The 23,389-nt window shown below is 37.6% G+C and overlaps 1 protein-coding gene across 1 annotated transcript; it reads right to left on the bottom strand.

Annotated features, from left to right (window-relative positions):
* Positions 1–3,245: 3,245 nt before the first annotated feature.
* LOC124154308 lies at positions 3,246–4,043 on the bottom strand. The gene has a single exon (XM_046527957.1). It carries the CDS (start codon positions 4,041–4,043, stop codon positions 3,246–3,248), a length of 798 nt encoding a protein of 265 aa, XP_046383913.1.
* Between the last annotated feature and the right edge of the window lie 19,346 nt (positions 4,044–23,389).

Below are 23,389 nucleotides of genomic sequence, written 5' to 3'. Positions count from 1 at the left end.
TGGATTGGCAAACACATCTCTGAACTGATAGTGGTTCCATTGAATGGGCCTTAGTTTGGCTATAATTAATTAATTTCCTATTAGTATTTTTAACAAGAGTTTCATAATTTAAAAATAAATAAATAAATAAATAAACTTTATTGGCTCTAGGAATCCTTTCCTTTGGAGCCTAAATAAATACATAATAATAAACACTCAGACTGAGAAGGTTAACATAAAAAAAAGAAGAAATCATCAAACACTAAACCAACCAACTCAAACAACCACCTTTATACAGATTTCCAATAACATGAAACAAAATCAAAAACCATACAAAAAACATACAAACCAAAAATTGCAAGTTGCAGACGCTTATATAAATTCAGTTATCATAAAAATAAAAAGAAAACAAAGACTTTTTGAAATTATTGAATCCTGAGATATTTTTTAATTCTTGGGGAATCGAATTCCATACATGGCATGAATTAATATAAAATGAATTTTGGTACATGGTTGTTTTATGAATAGGTACAATTAATTTATTTTTATTTCTTGTTAATCTTGTTTTTTTCATTAAGTTATCTATGTAAGGCTGGAAAATGTAACAAGGAGTTTCAGTTTTTAAAAGTTTATACATAAACAGTCCCATTTGAAATTTTCTTCTTTTTTCAATTTTTAAAATTTTTAATTCCTTATAATATGGAGTGACATGCTCATAATATCCAATGTTACACACATAACGCAAGATACAATTTTGTATTTTCTGTAATTTAGATATCTGACATTTGTTAATGTTCGACATCACCAAAGAACAGTAATCAATATGAGGAATCAACAAAGCATTCGCTAGTTTGAGTCTCAATGGTATTGGCATTAGGTTACGGAAGCATTTTAACTGGTGCAAAGATTTAATTACCTTATTAGAGATGCATGCTATGTGTTCGTCCCAAGTTAGTGTTTTATTTAGAATAACGCCTAAATTTTTAACCTTTTCAGAATAATCTATTTCTACGTCATTAACTTGAATTTTAGGCAGTGAGCCGATGTTTATGGAAGACAAGACCTTGGCGCTGCCTATTATAATGCTCTTTGTTTTCTGTGAGTTTAGTTTCAGACAATTTTTAGACGCCCATTCACATATAATTGAGATATCTTCGTTAACTTGAGCAATGGCGCTAGAGATCGCATTGCGATCGCAGTCAATATAGATCTGCAAGTCATCAGCGTATAAATGGTACTTACAATGACGTATCTTATTTGGGAGGTCCTGAATGTAAATGACAAAGAGCAATGGCCCCAGTATTGACCCTTGGGGGACCCCATGTTCGACAGGGAGTAATTCAGAATGTACATTGTTTTTCCGATCATTCACCGCCTGGAAACGTTGACTCAAGTAGGAACGGAACCATTGTAAAACAGAAGTAGATATTTTCAAATTAGATAATCTTTTTAAAAGTATACTATGGTTAACACAATCAAAAGCTTTACTAAAGTCGAAGAGTACCAATATTGTTATTTTCTGCTTATCCATTGAAAGTCTAATGTCATCTGTTATTTTAATCAATGCTGTTTGAGTACTATAACCTTTGCGAAACCCAGATTGAAAATTATTTAAAAAATTATTTTTAGACAGATGTTCAGTAACACAATTAAACACGAATCTTTCAAGAGGTAACAGAGGCACACAGTATTGCAATAGGGCGGTAGTCAGACATTTCTACAGGATTTGGCTTCTTTTTAATTGGTTGAATAAGAGCAGATTTCCACAAGGAGGGGAAGTTAGAGTAATCTAACGAGCAATTATAAATTGAAAGCAAAATTGGAAGAGCTAGATGAAGAATCTTTTTAATTACCTTAATACTGATTTCATCTACCCCCGAAGAGTTTGAATTTACCATTGAAATGTATTTTTATAGTAGATCGGGGGTAAAATGAGGGAAATAAAGATTTTCATCGCTAAATTCACGCTCAATGCAAGTATTGACATCGAGACGCTCTTCCTCGTCTATACAATCAGACGATGTGGAACCATTTAGAAAATAGGTATTAAGCTCATTGAGGGGGAAATTAATATTGGTGGGTTCATTTCTGGAATTTCCCAGACCCAATCTTTTAATTTCTTGCCACAGAGAACGAGCATCATTTTTATCTGATAAGCAAGAAAAGAAGTAGTTAACTTTTGCATTATGCTGCATTTGCTTCACTTTATTTCGGGAGACTTTATATTCATTGTATTTTTGAGCAGACCGAGTTCTTCGAAAGTGCCTACGTAAAGAATCTCTGTGACTCATGGCGTTTTGTATTTCTTGAGAGAGCCAGGGACATGGGTTACGTCTTAATTTTATTTTTTTAATGGGGGCGTGTCTATCTAAAAGACAAGTAAGGTGGGAATTGAATATTGCCACTTTTTCATTGACATCACGCGTTAAAAAGAAATCCTCCCATGATAGACCGTTCCAGTCCATTTCAAACATAACGTAATCAAGTTTAGCCAAATCCCGGAAACAGATTTCAGGAGGTTTATATGGTGTCGGGTTGAAAATATAGTTCACATACACTAAGTCATGCTCTGATAGAAAGTTCACAGATTCTTGACCAAAGTCATCCACTTTTCTGGCATCGTCAACAATGATTAGGTCAAGCAAAGTCTGACTTGATTCCAGAATATGTGTGGCTTGAAAAGAAGGCAGATGAAGATTATAACTAAACAATAAATTCTTAAGATAAGCACTCTTACGTGTATCTTTAAGCACATCAATGTTGAAATCCCCACAAATAATGACATTTTTATACATAGGTATGTACTTACATATTAAGGTTTCAAAATCATCACATACATAGCAACTATTTGGTGGTCTATACATGACTACAAACAATAACTTGCCATTAGCATTAGAGACATCAATAAACATAAATTCAGGTTTTCGAGGAGTACCATCGGACTTTTCAAGGACTTTACAATTAAAGCGATCATGGATATACGCAGCCACACCACCACCAACTCTATCGAGTCGATCATTCCGAATTAACTGATAATTTTGGAGGTTCACCATATTATTGTTTATGTGTTCTTTCAGCCAGGTTTCGGATATTCCAATTAAATGATAACTTTTTGCATAAAAATAATGTCTAAATTCATCAATGTGCGCAAATAAAGATTGAGCATTAACATGACATACACTAAGTTTTTGTGGCTCGCGTACAACAGTAGCTTTGGTGCTTAAAGGTAATGTGTTGATTTCAGAGTTTAAACGTGCACATGTATCCTATTTGACCCTCTGTAGGTCTTCTTCGGTGTTCACCTGGACTCGATCGGCACCTTCACTTTTTCTTACATACACTTTTCCATTTCTTATCCAGACAAACTTGATTTTACCCTCCTTTCTTAGGCTGCGGGCTATGCTGTGTAGTTTTCTGTTAAGTGGAGTCAATGATTCATTTACATAGATGAGGGGATTTAGTGAATAGGGCTTCAAATGGGGCACATCTAAGTCCTTCAAGTATAAATTTCTTTTCCTTTTACGTAGCTGGACAAATTCCTCTGCAACACGGGACCTCGTGAAGCGTACTAAAATTGCACGGCTTGAGTGATCCACTGAGCGACTACCAACGCGGAATGCATAGTCAATATCACTGATGTCAACTTTTAACCCCAAAGATAATCCCGTTGCAATAACGAGGGAATCAACAACTTCAACGTCAGACGTAGGAATACCTCTTATCTCTACCACATTCCGCAATTGCTCCTGCTCAATTTGGTTTAAGCGAACTTCACAATCGGACAGTTTGCTAGTGAGAACTTTATTTTCACTCAAGAGCTCATCCAGCTTATTACTTAATTTTGAGAGGTTATCGTTAATAAGCTCAATAGACTTCGCGTGCTCACTCACAGATACCTGCCATGTAGAGATGGTATCCTTAAATGCAATCTGCTCGTCGTGGATGGAGTTGACGCGCAGCAGAAGGGTCTGCAACAGCTCCTTTGTGGTTTCCTCCTCGCCCGGAAGAGTAGGAGACGCAACACGGATGCCTCTCTGCGGTCTGTGCGATGTTTCCCAAGACATTTGCTGCAAGTCCACGGCTTTTGCAGATCTAGGATTGTCCTGAAGTCCTCCTCAGTTAGAGAATTGCAGGACGGATGTTGCAAACTCTTGCATGCACTGCAGGAGAGGCTAGAGCCGCGTTTTGTAGGAAGGCCACATATTACGCAATTGGGCATTACGAGGCGAGCGAGAATAGGTCTCAAGCGAAAACCGAGCGACCGCGAACAACACGACCGTTCACCTTCACTGCCTGAGCGAGACTGGGATAAATGGGAAAAATAGCGCATTCTCTCAACCAGGTTCAGTTGGTCTAGTGGTGAGCGCATTCTGCTCTCAATTGGGGGGCCCAGGATTGATTCTTGGTCAAGATGGTACATATTGTAGTATTCATTTTGATCATCCAGCGAATAATATTTCACTAATGTTAATTGCGGCAAAAATAGGCAGAAGAAAAACTTTTTATAGATGTGTATATATGATAAGTATAAAACATATAGATAAGTAGTTATCTAATAGACATTTACCGTAGATATCTATTGGGCATGCTGCTGTTTTGACAATAATACAGTAAAACCTATATGTAGTGAACCTTTCTACATCGAAAACCTCTATACATCATACCAACCCTCTGGTCCCGTCAGTTTTACATGTAAATTTATAGGCAAACCTCTCTATAGTGAACCTCTTTATATCGTAAAACCTCTATAAATCATAGCAACGAGACACCCCCGAGACGGCCTAACTACCTCCGCATTTCGTACCGAGACAACTAGAGACCATCAATGCAGCCGCGATTACGTACATGGAATGACATTTTCAGCGATAAATGTTTCACGCTTATTTTTTTCTTATACACCTTTAATAATTTTCACGTTAACCATTAGTTTGGGCCATTTTGTTCCATATGAGAGCAACCTAACAGTAAATAAGAAAAAGGCATCCAACTCTCCTAATCATATTAAGTGGTAGTTAATGATGATGATGACAGAAGACATTGTTTTCTCTCAAATCATGGTCAAAATCTTGCAATAGCAATCGCTTTCATTTACTTATGGCTTTATTTTCTTGTAAGTGCCTACATACAATGTTCAGTTAATAAAAGAGGCGACCAGCGCAGCTTATAATCACTTGCTGGTGAAAATATTTCAACCAACTTCACTCCCATCCATGGAGACAGAATTACTAGGCCGCATTGCTACTTCTGCTTCTAAAATGAAAATATTTCATGAATATACTGCGACTCGAAATAAATCAAATACAATTTTGCAATTATTTCATTCCCACATTTCCCGGTGTAGCACTTTCTTACTACCGCCTTGGTAATTTTTTCGATGCTTTCGTGAACGATCGTAGTTTATAATTTACTGCGCTTAGCGACATATGTCTTGCCTGCGTATTTATGCCGCAAAATCTGACTCTTCCATCGGGAGTCCGGGATGTCAATTTCTAGCAATACTGACGAACATCAATCCATGCGCAACAATGTTAGGTGAAGGAGACAGCTAATTAGCTGATATGCGGTAGGGCAATGAAATTTCTTACCGTCGCCGCCGCATTCTAAGTAGTTCACCCAGCATTCTCGCCGGGAAATCACGTCCTTTCGCAGACTTAGCATTTTTGTGTGCCCCTGACAGATTTTTTCTTCGGAACACTACTTGCATTATATTTTAAAGAGAGAGAATTCAATGAAATTTTCAAAATTGTGCTCAATTTCTTGTCTATTTTTTGCAGTAGTCACATGTTTATTTATATTTTTATAATTTTTAACAAGTCACATGTTATAAGAATGATAAATCAGTTCTCTAAAAGATATTATCAGGAGTATTTTCAATTATTGCCCATAAAATATAAAAATTACTTAATTAATCATAGGCTGATGATGGATTCGAGAAATAAAAGAAGGCGACTACTTGACATTACCACATAATTAGCTATTTCTCTAGCCATCAATGAGGGCTGGCAGAAGGAATATGTAGCAGTGACCTTTGGAAAGCCATCATTCACCCTGACATCTATTTTAAACAACCAAGGAAAAACATAAGAAACTGTCTATCTAGGCTGCACAATTAAAACACTCAGGCAGTGAAATACGAGGATGAAGAAATTATGTTGAGAAATATAAAACTATTGTACTTTCCTCCGAACACTATTAGTAAATTGTATAATTTCTTAGGTCAAAAGCATTAACGAAAAAAGCTAGTGATTTATTTATAGTGAAAATGACATTAAAAAGTGCTCATGTAATTGAAAACATTATTTCGAAAGAGTTTGAAAAAAATTTTAAGCAAAACCAATAACTAATTTATTTTCTAAAAAGGCCTCTTTAACTAGTAACTTTACCTTTGTGTAATCCTTTTCCTAATGTATAACTGTAAATATATGTTCACTTATGCATGCATATATGTTTAAATATAGTTATTTAATGATTAAAAAGACAGTAGCACCTTTCATTTCCCAAGGATATGAAAAAATGGTGCCTTCCACTAAAACCTCTCTATAGTGAACCTCCATACATCAAATTGCCCAAATTTTGGTCCCCTCCATTACGATGTAAAGAGGTTTTACTGTATATCTAATAGATATTTACGATAGATGTCTATTAGATAACTATTTATATATCTGTAGACATCTATTAGATATCTAATAGATGATTATTTTCTGTGTGGGATCACCCTGGACTGTAGAGAATATAATTTATACTAAATGGAGGGAAGAAGCCTCTTGGATAAATTCTAGGTGGCGGAAGTATGTGCCCTTCTGATGCATTTGAGCTGCTACTAAAAAGGAAGTGAGCAATGAGGGTTATGCTTTAGTTAACTGAATGCCATTTTCTCAGTAATGCTTTAAAAACATTTTTTTTGCATATTTGCTTTATTGCTGTAAATCTGTGACTAATAACAGTAATTTATAATGGAATCTGGAATTGATAAAATTTGTTCCAAAAATGTTTTGATGAAAAATGTGAAATGGGTAATCAAAAAGTCTTCCATATTGTATAGATGTGTTAATTGTCAAAACTTGATAGATGCCTTAGTGTAATCATTTTAACTCAAACTTTAAACTAAAATTATTAGGTAATATTTTGGATAGAAATTCATCATTAGGAATAGATCACAGATATATACAGAGGTATACCGTTTATGTCTGAATATAGTCCCCCCTTTTTTACCAAAAATGCCTGTGGTAAAAGTAAAGGTATATTCAAACGTATATTTTAACTTTTCCCAAAACAGAAGCCTCAAAATTAGGAGGGGGGGACTATATTCAGAGGGGGACAATATTCGGAGAAATATGGTATATCTGTGGAATGAATCCTATAGATAGGGATAACAAGTACTCATTATATTCCGGGTATCTTATAACAAGTGTTCTCATCACTGTTACTGCATAACCAGTTGACTTTGCTTGCCCATAACATAATGTATGGTAACATAATCGCTTCTTTGCCCTTGACTCCATCTTTCTATTTTGAGCCCTCAATGTCACTTTTGTCACATGTAGTATATGTATTATGCAAATAGTATCTCTTGTATCTTCCATTTTTGCAATTGGAAGAGCAATTGTATTCCCAAAATCCTCTGGCCAAGACCCATCCTCATAGATCCAGAGTACTACTTTGAAAAACATTCTGCTATACCACCCTGATGCTTCAGAAGCTTACCCTGGATGACGGGCAAACTTGTCAAGGCCTGCATATTTCCCAGTCTTCATGCTGTGAAGGGCTCTCTTGATATCATTGTTTATCATCCAAGTCGAAAATTATCCTCCTCCTCAACACCTAACTCCTCTGTTCAATCTTTTCAGCCTCTTCCTGGTGTTGGGCAAATCCTTTGAAATATGTATCTTTCCAATTACGTACTTTGAATCTTGTGGCGCTCAGTTAGCATTCTTCCATCATTAGCCTTAATGTTTGATTTGGGTTGCCCTCCTTTGATGGCCAATAGTGACAAAACCCTGGCATACAGTGCACATACCTCTCCTTCCTTCTGAACATTTCCATTACATTATGTACTCTGTTTTTTCCATCATTCCACCATGCCATATTATTTTTCTGGTTGTAATTGTTCATTTTTTCCCTGAATGCCTTTTCTCTCAGCGTCCTCCCACTTTCTTAAGTCCTCTATGTTTGATATTATTTAATCTGCTATCAATGGTTTTTTTATCACCAAACTGTCGCCATATTCAATACCACTTTCAATCTCACACCACACTTCTCTATAGTCTACTTTTCTCCAATCTCTGGGATACTACATATATATATTTCATGAGTTCCTGGAATTCTCTCCAGTTCACTCCAGAGCTATCACATTCCTTTTCCTCACCTTTTTCAATTACCAGGTCAGTCATTATAAACTCACATTTCATGTCATAAGCACTAGGTTTTGGGTTGAATCAACATCAACTGCAGGGAGCCAGCGTGAGTTTTTCATGATTAACCTATACATCAGGCTTACTTTTATGTCAACTATCTGATATGTTTACATATTTTATGGATATAGTCCATCAGATACCATGGACTGAATCACCTCCTTATGACGATTGGTATATATTTGTAATCAGGGTCATATCCAGGATTTTTTTCTGGGTTGAGGGGTAGGATATGGTATGGTATTTGGAGGAGGCGACCGACAGCTGAGGTCATTTGCGCCATGAGGTTAGGGTATGGAAGGAAGGGTGGAGAGAAACCCGGCATCGGCATTAGCCTGCTCTTAACGAAAGGTGCCAAGGGGACCACGGCTTAACGTCCCATCCGACGGATGGAGTGTTGCGCTTGAAATGTCCTCCACACAACATTCAAGCAGGGATCCGGCAGTCTCTGAAAATTCTCTGCCACTGCCGGGATTTGAACCCGAGCCCGCCGGGTGGGAAGCCAACAATGGGGATAGGGTGCTCGATGGTCTAACAGGAAAATGGTCTTTTTCATACTTGAGATTAAAGAACAAGATACAACAATTGCTGTAAGAAATATTCTCTTTATTTTAACATGAAAACTATTAATACGAAATTAAATGAATGCGGCCCAATATTTGAGCATTACAAAATGAAAGTAATGATATATATCAGTATAAAACACATTTGTCTATTTTGTAGCATTTTGGGGGGGCACGTGCCCCTTCCTCAAGTCTCCTATGTTATAGTAATGGATAATTTGTCCCTCCTGCAAAACGCTACTGACTCGAGATCCTCTCTGCTATTGTTCCATTTTCAACATTTTTCCTACCCAGGATTTCCCAAATTTCTGCCTTCAGCTGCTTTAAATCTCATCTGCTTCTTCCTCCCAATGGTTGCAATAGTGGGGATATAGCCTGGTCAAAATAGACATTGACCCTTGCATAAATTTCCAACAAGCTAAAAATTATTCAAGTTCAAAGGTAAAAAAAGGGTTTGCTTAGTTAAAAACGGTTAGTTAAAGTATGAAAATAGCTCAGATCAAAATTGAAGATCATGTACTTATCTACTAATTTTATCCTACCATCTTGTCTCCAAGATTTACCATTTTTGAGAGAAAGTCATTCGAAACTTATCTAGGGCCAAAATATGCATGACTATGCTGTCTCTGAACATAATTGCGTGCGTAGTATGAGTAAATTCTTCACTACAAATGTACCTCATCTGCTTCATGAGAAACGAAAAGGGTATATGGAGAACAAGGCCACATGAGTAAGCTATGGGAACAATAATCCCCTATTTTTTGTTTCATTTCACCTGGCTATTAACCTCAACAAGGTTGGTGGTTGGCATCTCGTTTTCTACCATCGGAATCGTACTGCTTACCTTATCTTTACCTACCACAGCGAACCAGCTTCCCATATAATACCCCACGTTGACTTTCCACTCCACGAGTCCATTATCCTGTATGTACCCAACACTCCAGTAGTACTCACTATCCCTCCATCTCATCTCACATAATCCCAAATTATCCATTCTCCATTTGCCTTATTCGAAATATTCTTGCTGCCTGCCGTCATCATTTTCCGAACATTCCATGCCCTGAAATTCATGGCTACACTCTTCATCTCCATCTTCTTGCTCTTATTTTTTAATTTCATATCTGCCTCTGCTCATGACAGTTCTCTGCAAAAATACCTCATGATAGTGACATCAAGACACTTGCTAACCTTGCTACTATGAAAGACCAATGCCTTTGCCAGATGGCTCCTGTTCAAAAGGTTTCCAAGTCCCATATGAGTCATGTTTCATGTCTCATGTATTTCATGTTTCCAGAGAAATAATAGTTGGTCAGGATTCCCAAGTCTGACGCAGCAGCAGTGGCGCCGACTCCATGGGGCCTGCAGGCCATGAGGGGGCCCAAGCCCCCTAAAAGTTTCGTTAGGGGGGGCGGAGCCCCCTCAATAATTCAAGATAATAATTAAGTTATATTATGCTCGGTGAAATCACAAAAATATATTGGTATTTTTATTTCCCATGTTTGACGATAGTTATCTTTAAAATACATTCAACAATGTGTTAAAACAAATAATTATAGGGTAGTAAGAGGTTGACTGAAAATGGTGTGATAACAAGTGGTGTGAATTATGATAGTGTTACGGTGCTGCAACACACTTTGAATATAAACTCTTCCCGGGGCAAGACCCCCGATATGGGCCCCCCCAATATTTTTTATAAGTCGGCGCCCCTGCCCAGCAGCATTTTTGATGTGACACCATTGTGGAGTTATGTTTTCTAATCTTGGCGATTCATAACGCAAGTCCAGAGTCATGGAACTTCTTTCGTCTGTCACTGACTAGACAAGGGAAAAACTCCACAAAGCAAGAATAATTACCACCAGGAGAATAAATTGTATCAAAAATTATATGGTATGAATTCCCTGACGCCTATGGGCCAGGTTAATGTTAAGACTAATTGCTTAAATGGTCAAGTGTGTTAAGGGTCATAAGTATTTACGCACATTTATAAGTTTCATCTTGAGACAAGATTCTGACACGAACCGTGCCGTCTGAAGTTGGCGTGGCCGAGGCCAGGCCAAATTCAGACGGCAGGCCGACCGCAGCCGACTAAATGCGGGATTTTTCTCCATTGTCAGTGAGAGGTCGGAGTGGCCGAGTGGGCCAGAGCACATGGCCGGTGTAGCAATGCATCGGTCGCTCATCGCAGGCACGATATCATTGTTCCCCATCAGGGGACCTGATCAGTGCGCATGCCGTGGGTCTAAGTATCCACGTGATTCTTGTACGCCCCCTGGGGAAGCAAGAGTGCCTTATAGCTTGGTGCAAGGCTTCCCCCAAAGCCGCCGCATGGTGGCTCGCGTTTCATGAGTAAGTCTATAGTCATTCCGTGACGATACAAAAAACAAACTCCGATCTCATTTTGCTTCAGCTTTTCTTGATTATTTTCTTTCATTATCTCTGGATGGAAAATATATTTAAAATAAAATATAATTCGTGATAATAGCATCGCCCGTAGCGCTCTACTTCCAGACCTCCAGCACATGCGGTCGGTGATGGGTATTCGAGGCCGGACCACGACAATTTTTTTTTTCATTGTGAAATAGTGTCAATTATTTGGTTTTCCTCTATTTATGTCATACATTTTCGTATTTTTTGCATTTTAATATTTTTTCGCATATACGGGAGTATTTACCGACTTCGAGAGCGTCTAGGGTACATTAAATTGGGGATGCGAAATTTCCATTCACGTGAGACACTTTGAGCTCTTCAAGGCTAAGGTTTGTGTCCGCTTCAAAAATCCTTTATAGGGATTTATTTTAAGACATATTCACGGTAGTGGTAATTGCGATATAAGTAATGGCAATATTTACATCAAACAAACGGATTTATTTATAATATCCGGCTCAAATTACCTTGCAACCATTTGGTCTCTTTAAATTGATGCATCAAGTGTTAATCAAGTGTTTACCTGTGGTTTTTGCATGTATCCGCTGTCTTTTTGCATGTTTTGATTCACATTTTCAATGTTTGATTTTCAACTTCTACTGAACCACAAAAAACACATTAATCACATAACACAGACAAATGCGAACCATGCGAAAATTATTGTATCGTGGACTGGCTGGCGGGGGTGAAAGTAGTTCACCGTTTTAACTCATTGCAGTGGCAGTACATATTATTCTAAAATGACTTTTATGATTTTGAATAATGCGCAGCTTAATGAAAATAACAAATATTATATTTATTTGATTTTCATAATTGATAATAACAAATTTGGGGGAAAATAGTTTTCTCAATACGCATTTTTCATCACATTTGAACACATAGGGTACCAAAATTGTCATGCCAGAAGTCTGTTAAAATTATAACATTAAAATTCTACTTAACAATTAAAAGCGTGCAGAACAAAACGAAGAATTCATTTCAAAGCATAAAGAATTGGAAGTACTCAAGTACAGTTGAACCAGTTCTAGAGTTCATTCCTGCTGTGAGGAGTATCATAAATGATTAGGAAGTTCGGATCAAATAGCTGAGAAGTGGCACCAAGGTCCCACTAAGCTCATCTGAGGCCAGAAAACTTGCGACCATTGCTACATCAATTATCAATTCTCATTTCTCAGGTCAGAAATTGCCATTGTCTTTTCATTGTTAAGTTCTCGTTAGCTAGATTCAACATTAGAGCACTTCCATTTGAATGTAACAGTTGGCTGCTGATAACATTCGGCGTGAAAGGGTTAACTAATTATATACGTACTTTGGATATCCAATTATAATTTGGTTAAACTTCCTCAATTTTTCAAGAATTCTCTCTCTTGTAACGAATATAGTCAGCATAATACATGTCTTGGCGGAGGAAGGAACCCACCTCTTTCCTATCAGTTATTTCCATGGAAAAAAAACGATTATCTTTGAGGTGGCCCTCCAATGAAATTTTGTAACAATTGATGAATATGTAAAAATTACATTCCCTTATCTAAGAACTTGACACATCGCCATTGCTACTTCAGTGCGCAATTCCATTCACCATGTCCATTATCGTGGATATTCGTTTTGGTATTTCGTTTCGAGTGTATTGGTTGCCTTAAGTAATTGTGTAATAAAATGATCATAGGCGAAGGCCAATGTGCAGAATTAAAGGTTTAAGTAAGGCTCTAAAGAAATAGAGGCAACCAATTACCTTGAGAAAAACCAGCCAGGAATTTCTGGCTGGTCTGCCTCATAACACCTCCCTATGGCCCTCAACCATCTGGCACCGTAGGGGTCTTCAGGTTCACCATCGCACAACCTGCCCAATTCATCCACCGCTTCCTCTTGAATGGGCGGCATGCGAGGGTGTAGGTGGATGACAGGTATTCGCATTCTAGGCCCCCTGGTCTTTTCTCACCGCACGAGATGCGATCCCAAGGACCCCTCCGATCCTACCACCTCTTCTTCCTCCTCCGGCTGTGGGCGACAGCAGCAGCCTGGACCACAGTAGAAGAGAATGTTTAAATTTGATTTGTTGATGTCAGGAAATCGTATGGATGAGTCGCATAGCGAGGAGGAATTTGTGGAGGGTACGCCTCCCCACCCCCAAAATATGAAAACACAATTACTTTGCATAATAAAAGATATCAAAATATTGAAAATTCATGAATTTACAAAAGATTTATTAGAAAAAATTGAGTTTTTTTATAAAGAAAAGTGTTTAACTATATTTAAATCCTATACTCAAAACTATGTTTTTCAAATGAACCCCTCTATTTTATTCTCCCCCACCCCTTCCTGAACAAAATTCCTGGCTACCCCACTGGTTTGGATCACACATCGTGCAGCGTTAAATTTGTTAGAAAGTGTGTTCAGCCGGGGCGCAGCTAGTAATCCAGGCTAGGGGGGGTTTTAGGCGCAACTAGAGCTTGGGCGTGTGGTATACCCGCCAGGATAAGCTGTAAGTTGTGGGGGCGAGAAAATTTTAATATAAATGTTTCAAAGTGATTAGTTTTATGTCTTTCTGTGGGATATTTTATTTATACTTACACTCTTCAATAAATATATCAATCGAATTAAGTAAAATGGATAAAACTTAAAATATCCTCGCACGAGAAAAACAATTAAAATTTATTTTAAGACATTAAACCACTGCCTATATGCAACACTCTCTTTGAAAAAAGAAAACGCTTCATACATGAAAAAATGAGCGGCAAAAAATAATCTCAGCGCTGATTCTTTTTTCACATAACTGATTTTTATTTCTCAATCGGGCAACGTTTTCAGTTTATCACATCGCTCGTCGAACACTGAATGATTTCCTTACATTCTTTTAAAATTAACTGCAACCACCTTCCAGTTACCGTTGGAAATAATTCTCTGCTCCGTTTATATTTCCTTAATTTTTATTATTAACACCGAAATGTTGCAGCTAGTAACTCGCTAAAAACGTTCCTCGTACTCCCTTAAAAACAAAGAAATATTTTATCCGATGTCCTGTTTGAGAACCTACAGTTCGCCTAATTCCGTATCAATTTCTGTTTTATTTCAAATGAGTACGTAAAATATGTCATTTCATGCTACAGCTTTTAATATTCTGAATAATCTCCGTCTTTATACTCAATCATTTCCGAGTATATTTCGATCGAACTGTGAAAATTTAACCATGAGCAATAAATGATATGTCATCGTAGCAGTATTTAAATCAAGCTCTAAAGTTCCACTTACCAAATAAATTTCCCACAGTTTCAGCTAGAATTGAAGTTCTAAGTAGGTTCTTCAAAAGCGTTGTTCGAATAGTGCCGTCTCCTTCGTATAATGAATTCCATTTTAAAGAGCTGAATAGTCATGCCAGAGCCAACAATGGACACGTGTGATAGCACTTACGGCGGGAAATTCTCTGGCTATCCCAGCCCCATACTAAATAAATCATCATAAGTCTACTCCACCTTATAAATATGGGTCATTCTACATAAAAGCTACAAACTTTTGTCCCTTTAGCGTATTAATTTTCGATGAAAACTTCTGAATATGGATGTGGAATTTATTGAGTAATTATGCACTAAATTTGTACTTTCGTACCTTCTTGGAATGACTATCATGGAAATTTTATATTGATGTGGGATAACTAGTTCAGCAGTAAAATTACTTACTCTCATCCGAAAATATACGTAGAATATTTTATGAATACATTGGAACTAAATGATGAAAATACTAACTTCGCAATGAATTCACAGTTTATTGCGTGAACAAAATGATAGCTACATTGGGTATAATTCTTATTCCTTGTTAGAATACATTTATTTAATCATCAATGAGTGTTTGGAATTGATCCCGTGAATTACTAGCAGAGGGGTGGAATCTGGGACGATCCGGTTAGGTAGGCAATGGCCGAGGGCCCCTATCATAGGGGACCCCGACAGCAGTCGCGTCCATCGTGAAGCCTATATGAAAGGTGTAATAAAAAAAAGACTCGTATTATTTGAACGAAAGTTTTTTCTTTGCTGTTTGAAATTCCATTCGTTGCTTTATTTACATCATACCCAATGTAAAAATAATGGAAAAGAGAACCTGATATTATTTTGAAAGGGTTATTCGAAAAGAATATTTTGCATTTTTTGTTTCCATTGGAGTTCCAAGGAAAAATTCACTAAATATATAATAGAGCCATAATAATAATGATGAAATTTTATGAGCAAGAGAATTCTCATTCTTCATAGATTTACTAACACAAAAATTCTATTTTTATTAACTTTTATCAGGTTTTTTATTAGCCCAAAAGTCGTCGAAATCCATTTCCGGGAATGAAATTTCCTAAATTTTTCGGGAAAGGACCCCCGAATTTCGTAGAGCTGAGCTGATCATCATGAGATCTAGCCGAGGGACCCCAATCATCCCAGACCCTGGGTGGCATAATAATTTTTAATCCGTACACAATGGAAATCGGAAGAATTGTAACACCATATTTATTTTTCTTCCTCTTGTTACCTTTCAAAGTAATATAATAATAATAATAATAATTATGCCGTCTTTATTTTACAAGTGAATTAAGGACTAGATAGTCCTCTCTTGCAATTAACTTGTTTGACGATCACATACGTAACATACATAACGTTTTGAAATTCAAATGGAATCATTTTAGATTAATTTGTATTTCATAGATAAAAAACTTGTTAATCCTAATTCGCAAACTGTAGGATATACAAAAAATATTATCAATGTTGTGTGTTTTTTGAATGTTAAAAATCTCAGCATTGATATTTTCATTGGTCCTACGGGCTTCTTTCGAGTGTTTCCCTTTGCTATGAACACAAAGTTTGTAGCTCTGCCTATGGGGTGGGAATGAAATGGACCCAAATGTCTTTGTGATCAAGAACGATCATTTCGATCGACTAATCAAATGGAAGAATATGATACTACGTTAGAGCCACACCACATGGATGGCACTGTCGCCTTTTCCTGGAGCAGCGTCGGACGTATATTCAATCCCCACACCCAGCTGGGAGTATCCATGTTCCCTATTGACGTTGGTCAGCGATTTCTGCATTCCCATGTATTTCCTGATTAGTCCAGAGATATATCTCCTCTCTCTCTATCTCTCGTCATGACCTTTGGCTTTTTCGAAATTAACCATGTGACTGAGTTCACTTCTTGCCTTCTCACCATGTGCCACAATGTCACATTCCTGGTCGCCAGGTTAGCCGTCATTCAGGTAACTATCACCGTCTTTATTTCCTCTCTATAATAGGCAGATGCCTATGACGCAAAGAGGTGGAGGAATTGGCCGCCGAGGGTCCTATCCCGGAGGAGTTGGAGACTCCGGGGGCTGACGTGGAATTACCGCAAAGAGCAGAGATGTCGATAGCCACAGCCCCATCACCCCCGGAGGCGTTTGAACTGATTTATATCCGTTATTCTAGCTATATGAAGTCGTTCATTAATATCCCTTCACATAGAAATTATTGGGAAGATGCTTGCAAAGGAATGTTTTTATCTCTCATCGACCGGAGAAAAAATTCACGTCCAATTAGAGGGGTCATCACAGCGTTTAATTGAGCAGGGTGGTGATGAGAAATGGCATAGAGATACCGATTTGTTGACGTCGGTTTTCTATACACGGCGTGGCCTAGGCTTCCGTTGTCATTCTTCTTCACCAAGACGTCGAGAAATGGCAGTTTTCCTGATTCTTCCATCTCCACGGTGAATTTAATAATGCTATTAAGGGTATTTAAATATTTAAAAAAAAATCTCCTAACTTCTGTCGATCATGCGTCCAAATGGTGAAAGTGTCGTCTATGTACCGTAGCCAAATTTTGGGTATATGCGCTGCATTCTTGATTGCCTCTGTTTCCAAGTGTTCCATATAAATATTCGCCACCGCTGGAGAGATGGGAGATCCCATCGCCGCCCCTGAAACTTGTTCGTAAAAATTGTTTCGCCATCGGAAGAAAGTGCTTAGCAGGCAAATTGATTTCAGAGAATCGATGCTCTTGTCGAACTTTTCTTCTATAAGTTAGACCGCCTCTTCTCCAGGTATATTCGTGAAGAGTGACGTGCCGTCAAAGGTGACGAGAATGTCCTCCGGGTTCATCCGTACGTTCTTTATCATTAGGAAATGCTGAGAGTTCTTTCCGTACGATTGGGCTGCCTCTACTTTACGTTGTAGAATGTTTGCTAAATATTTGGCCAGCTTGTACGGTGGGGCGTCTATGGCGCTAACGATAGGTCTTAGCGGTAGGTATATCTTCCATATGTATACGCTTCAGAGGTGAATTTCTTCGTAGTTATGCTTAATTTCACGAAAGTACTTGCTTGTTCGTTAGCAATCATGTTTCCCGAAGAAGTATTTTCTTTCCCGAAGTACACACTATCTTTGGGTCTAACTAGTTTATGAATTTTTCATTCATCAGGAATCTCTTTTCAAGATCCTCAATAGGGTAGTTTCCTTCATCAAAGAAAACGAAAGGATTTGATTGCGATTCGTTACCCACCATTAGTGTATTAATAATATACAAATTATTTGGTTTTAGAAATCCCAGTTTAGACGAATGTTAATGGTCAATTTTAACCTCATTTAAAAATGTCAGATTGGCGCCCATGCGATTCAACTCCACGTGACGTCACAGGGACCTATATGCTATACGAATAGTCAGGAGTTTTACGTCGTCTTAGATTACCAATGCATGCATGAGGCACAGAGCTCAGGGAAACATCTCTTAATAATCACCTATTATAACTGTCTATGGTCGGTAAGTTTCCTTCGCATGATAGGGTATTAATAATCCTTATTTAAGCCTAGCCTGCTAGCTGGGTACTCTACGCTTCCGCCATGCTCGGCATCAAGCAGCCTGCATCGTAGCGGCGTTCATAGCCTTGCACCCAGTTGGCGTCACACAGCAGCAGCTAAACGTCACGCGGGCTTCTCCCAGCATTCATACTTAGCCGTCGCGTTTTCGCGCTCTTTTTGTTCAATTTTCATTTAATCGCGAAAAATAGACATCGTCATTTAAAAATCTAAAAGCGTGAAATACGTACTCCAGGAGTAATAATCTTTCGATTTAGGCAATAAAAAATAATAGGAAACCACCCTATTGAACGGTTCAATTGAATATTTTTCAATTGAAAAAATACACAAATAACAAATTCATGGGGGATGAGTTTTTGGGTTTCCAGACGGTTCCAACGGTTTTTCAGATCATTCACCCTGAAGACGATTGCAGACTCGAAGCGTCGGTGCTGAAATACCCTTGGAACCGGCTGGGAGCCCGAGAAAACTTCCTCCAGTCTATTTCCCGGGAAAACCTTAGGCCCTTCATAGAAATTCATCCTATATGGTAAACTTATTAGTAGGTCTTTAATGCATAAATATTTTTATGTTAGGTCTATTATACTTATGTAATTTTAAATTTTACGAATTAAATTTAAATTAAATAATAAAAAAATAATTTAAATTTTACGAATCCCGAATCCTGATTAAATAAAATATGCAAACAGAAATGAAAGATAAAATCTTTTTAGAAGCAGTGTAGTAAAAACTTTAAATGGGCTCTTCCACGCCTTCCATCACTTCTAACACTCATGAATAGTTATCGGAAAGCTGTACAGTTTTGACATGATTATCAGAAAAACAAATGTACCATGAGAGCCACATTTTTTATCACTTCTAAAACACTTAAGTAGCCATATTAACGCCATGCCTAACAGAACCACAAATTTCACCAGTCCAACAACGTTGAATAGTTATCGAAAGGAAAAAAACTTTTCCGTGATTAGCGATAGCAACTTCACCAACAAATATCTCACACGTCTTCATCTAAGAAAGACTTCTTGAACATACTAATTAATATAATTCTGGTTTTGCATTAAGCCAACATAAAACGTGTTTTTCACAACAGAAACATGTCACTCATGTTTATACAAGAACACGGGGATTTTACTTCACACAAACAAACCTGCGTGATACACAACATCCGACAATGCTTGTAGTTTCTTGTCGGCGACGCACAGTGGGCTGAAATAGAAAAAAGCTGGACAAAACCTCTTAATCGATTTTTTCGAGTGCGGCGAATGAAACTTTCCACAGTTGTCAATACATTAGTGCATTTTTTTGACGCAAACCGTTTTTCATAGATAAATTTTTTAAACAAATTACTTGGCCTCAATGTTGAATAAATTGCGCAAAAATTGCCCTCATTGATTTTTTTCCGTAATTCAGCGTGTTAAAACTAATGTCATACTTTTTTTATTAATTCAATAGAAACAAAAATTTACAATGTCATCATGCGGTTGTTATTGTTAATTTTTGGCAAATTTCACGACTCAGTTGTATTATTTGTGGCCGATACGATACAAATTGGAGGACTCTGTTTTTCGTCGAAATTTTGTGTTCGTGTAGGATTATAAAAAAAAAGGATCACCGAGTTACCTCGAGATATTTACACCACATATACAACAAAACATATAGAGTATGATACCAAAAGGAGTATTGCAACCACCAGCGACGCCGAAATTAAGATCGATTTTTTTAACGTCCGGCAAAGCTCGCAGCTCGCTGTTGGCCACGGGGAATATCGTGCTCGACAGATGTTGGACCTTGAATCTTTTAAAGCAGATTAATGGCATAAAAGCTATAATATGTTAGTACCTACCACATTTCATTTCCAGTTCATACAACCTAATTTCTCCGCTGTATTGCGATATTTATCGTTGATACGATACAAATTGGAGGACTCTCTTTTTCGTCGAAATTTTGTGTTCTTGCACGATTAAAAAAAAGGATAACCGAGTTACCTCGAGATATTTGCGTTGAATTACATCAAACGTTTTAGAGTGTCCATCCAAAAAAATCAACTACGACCGTTAGCATCGAACAAAATAAAAATCGATGTTTTGCCCCGCACGTAGTCTGCGGTAGCTCCGCAATGGTATGGCGAAACAAAGAATCGTTCATTAGTGTGTCAAATACAACAAAAAACCTTCTACAAATTCGTGAGGCGCATTGAAGTTTTTAAACCTCAAGTTTAAAAGGGGTATTTAATGGCAAACAATAAATTATAATATTAACTCTATAATTATAGATATTTTGGGCAGCATAAAATACACGTTTTCATTTTCTCAATAGCGAATACTACAAAGAGTTCTTTCCTCCAGTCGGTCTCTAAATGTGTTTCACACACTGCGCATTTAAAGGGGTTGAGAAAAGTCGCCACTCGAATAGCTAACGAACAAATTGATCCGAGTTTCAGGGGTAAATAAGATGTAATTAGGGTATTAACATTCATGATTATACGATATGTCCAATTAATAACTTTTCAATGCTATTCCCCATTATTACCAACATTATATGTACTACATATTATTGGAAAAAATGGATCGCATTCCACTCAACACCGTGCCGCGGACATTTTTGAAAATCGATTAATATGCTACCGAAGTGGTCACAGAAATCAGCCTCCCATGCGATGGAATTGCGCCTCGTCTATGCAGTCCTCATTGGTCTCAATAATCCAATCGAGGTTCCTCTGAGGGCTGTGACATTCGCCAATTCAGGAAAAGGGGTGGAAATTGCTATTCCAAAGCCACGTTCTGCTCCGAGCAGTATTGTTTGCGTGGGGGTGGAGGTGTCCATAAGCATCACTCTTTATCGGAACCCCGGACTCTTCAAATAGAAATCCAAATGCACCACCCCCTGGCACTCCAAGACCCCCTTACGTCACGCATTAAAGTAATCTTTAGTTTCCAATTTTTACCTTATCCGATTTTGTTAGTTCTCTCAAGGGGAAAATGTGAAAAATACTATTACAATTTATTTCATTTAAAAATCCAAATTCAAACTGTATCGAAAGATGGGTGTAACTTGGCAACCTACTTATCTCGGTTAATCTCTCATACGATAATAGCTTTCCAGGAATGCCATAATAATTGAAGAAAATACCTTTGATTCAACCTCATGTGCGCTCACAATTCACATGTTGTTCGTTTTTTATTTCATCTTTTCAATGTTTCTTCTTGAAGGTCGTTTCCTTTCTCAATTCCGATTTAAAATGTGTTAACATTTTAAAATGTGACAGCATTGCTGCTCTTTTGTTATAATTGACGATCATGAAATTGTCTCACATAGTTGTCATTACCACAGCACATAAGCCTTCTTTGCTGACAAAAATTATAGAGTGACATAAAACAGGATATTGTAAGACTTACATGTTTATTTGTGTCACTTATTGGGTGATACGGTTCTTACCCGGGATTTCCTAGATAATTTCCTCGGTTGCTGGCTGCGGGGATTGCCCTACACAACGGGTGTTGGAAAGTGAATCTATTAAAGTGAACGATTGATTTAAAATCTATAACTATGTACAAACCCTTTTTTGTGAGCTAAGTTTTTAAACAAATTTCACAAGTAGAAACCTACTACACTATAGGCGGAGTTCTTAAACAACTGTACAACATGAATTGAGTCAATGAATTTTAGCAAGGGCGACGAGAAATTTATAATTTATTCTTAAGGTAACACTCTGGGGTCTGGCTGATGTGATAACTATAGTGGCTTCATACTCTGTGTTACCGAATACAAAACTAGTTATACACAGTTATATTACCGGATTCTATAATATAGTTATATGTTCTACCGGATACAAGTACTGGGAGGCGGAGATTTTTCAAAGATTGCGTCTTGCCTGCCGTAGCACATTGGGGAGGGCATATGGAACACATCACTCTGTTCTTGGGATGGTATGTCAAGCCGCCATTACAAGGCCTATCTCTAATGTTCTATCACGTTACTATAAATGCTAATAGGATAGAAAAACTTTATCCTTACCTCTTAAAACTCTCTGCTGCTGCTGCTCCATCGACGCTGATGTTTTATTTTTATTTATTACTAAATAATTTCTATACATTTAATCTGCTTAAATCAAGTGAGTAATTATGATGGCTGGTAACAAATTATGATGGTACATATTTTTGCATCGACATAAATTATTGCATTACAATATTTTACAGCAAACTTGGGCATTGCTCTAAAATTGAGCCATGAATCTCATTTAATAAGTTATAATAGATAAATACATCAAGATCCTCGATACAGTATCTATTCGTCGTCAAGCCTTGTCAATAAGATATTATTATTTAATACATGCATTAATGACCATGTGGCAGACATAGTTAAATACAAACCATCTGGAACTCTCTTTATCCGTGATGCCTTGTGAATGTGTGTTCGTCCGAAACTTTAGGAAAGCCGATAAAACCCCCTAAGAGACCATCGTGTCCTCATCAGGGCTGGTGAATAGATGACGTAGAGTGTCCGTTGTGTTGTCTTGCGTTGCGCTCTCGTTGTCCTTTGCATTGTTGGTACAGCGGATTTCATGGTGATGTTGTTTGAGAGGTGCTGTGTTTAAAAGAAATCGGAATTAGTCCACTACATTATGCCATAGCAAATTTACCGCTAAACGGGAAAATCGCAAGCGTTACACCGATTTTTAAAAAAGGAAACAGACATAACCCAGGCATCTACCGTTCAATTTCATTAACCTCGAACATGGGCAAGATATTTGATAATACCGTCTTGAGCAATATCATGACTTTCTTGGACAGCGGTAAATTCCTCCATGTCTATCAGTACGTATTCCGAGAAGATAGATTATGCGAAACACACCTCGCGCTCTGTCTTCACGATGTTCTGAAATCTGGTGAATTGAAAAGACAAGTTGACGCACTATTTCTAGATTTTATGAAAGCTTTCGACACGGTACCTCACAACAAACTTTTATAAAAATTACAGTCAGACCGATTGAACGAAACAGAGGCAAACTGGATGCGCGACTTTCTCAGTGATTGTACATAAAAAGTAGTTCTCGACGAAATTAGCTGTGACTTAGTAAAAGTTACATCATGTGTTCCGCAAGGAAGCGTAATCGGCCCCCTTTTGTTCATTGTATACATTAATGATCTCTGCTCCCGTATTAGCAATAAAATACGTTTATTTGCTGA

The sequence above is a fragment of the Ischnura elegans genome, chromosome 1 (assembly GCF_921293095.1).
Source record: "Ischnura elegans chromosome 1, ioIscEleg1.1, whole genome shotgun sequence".
Lineage (NCBI taxonomy): Eukaryota > Metazoa > Arthropoda > Insecta > Odonata > Coenagrionidae > Ischnura > Ischnura elegans.
This window is presented reverse-complemented; position numbering and strand designations above follow the sequence as displayed.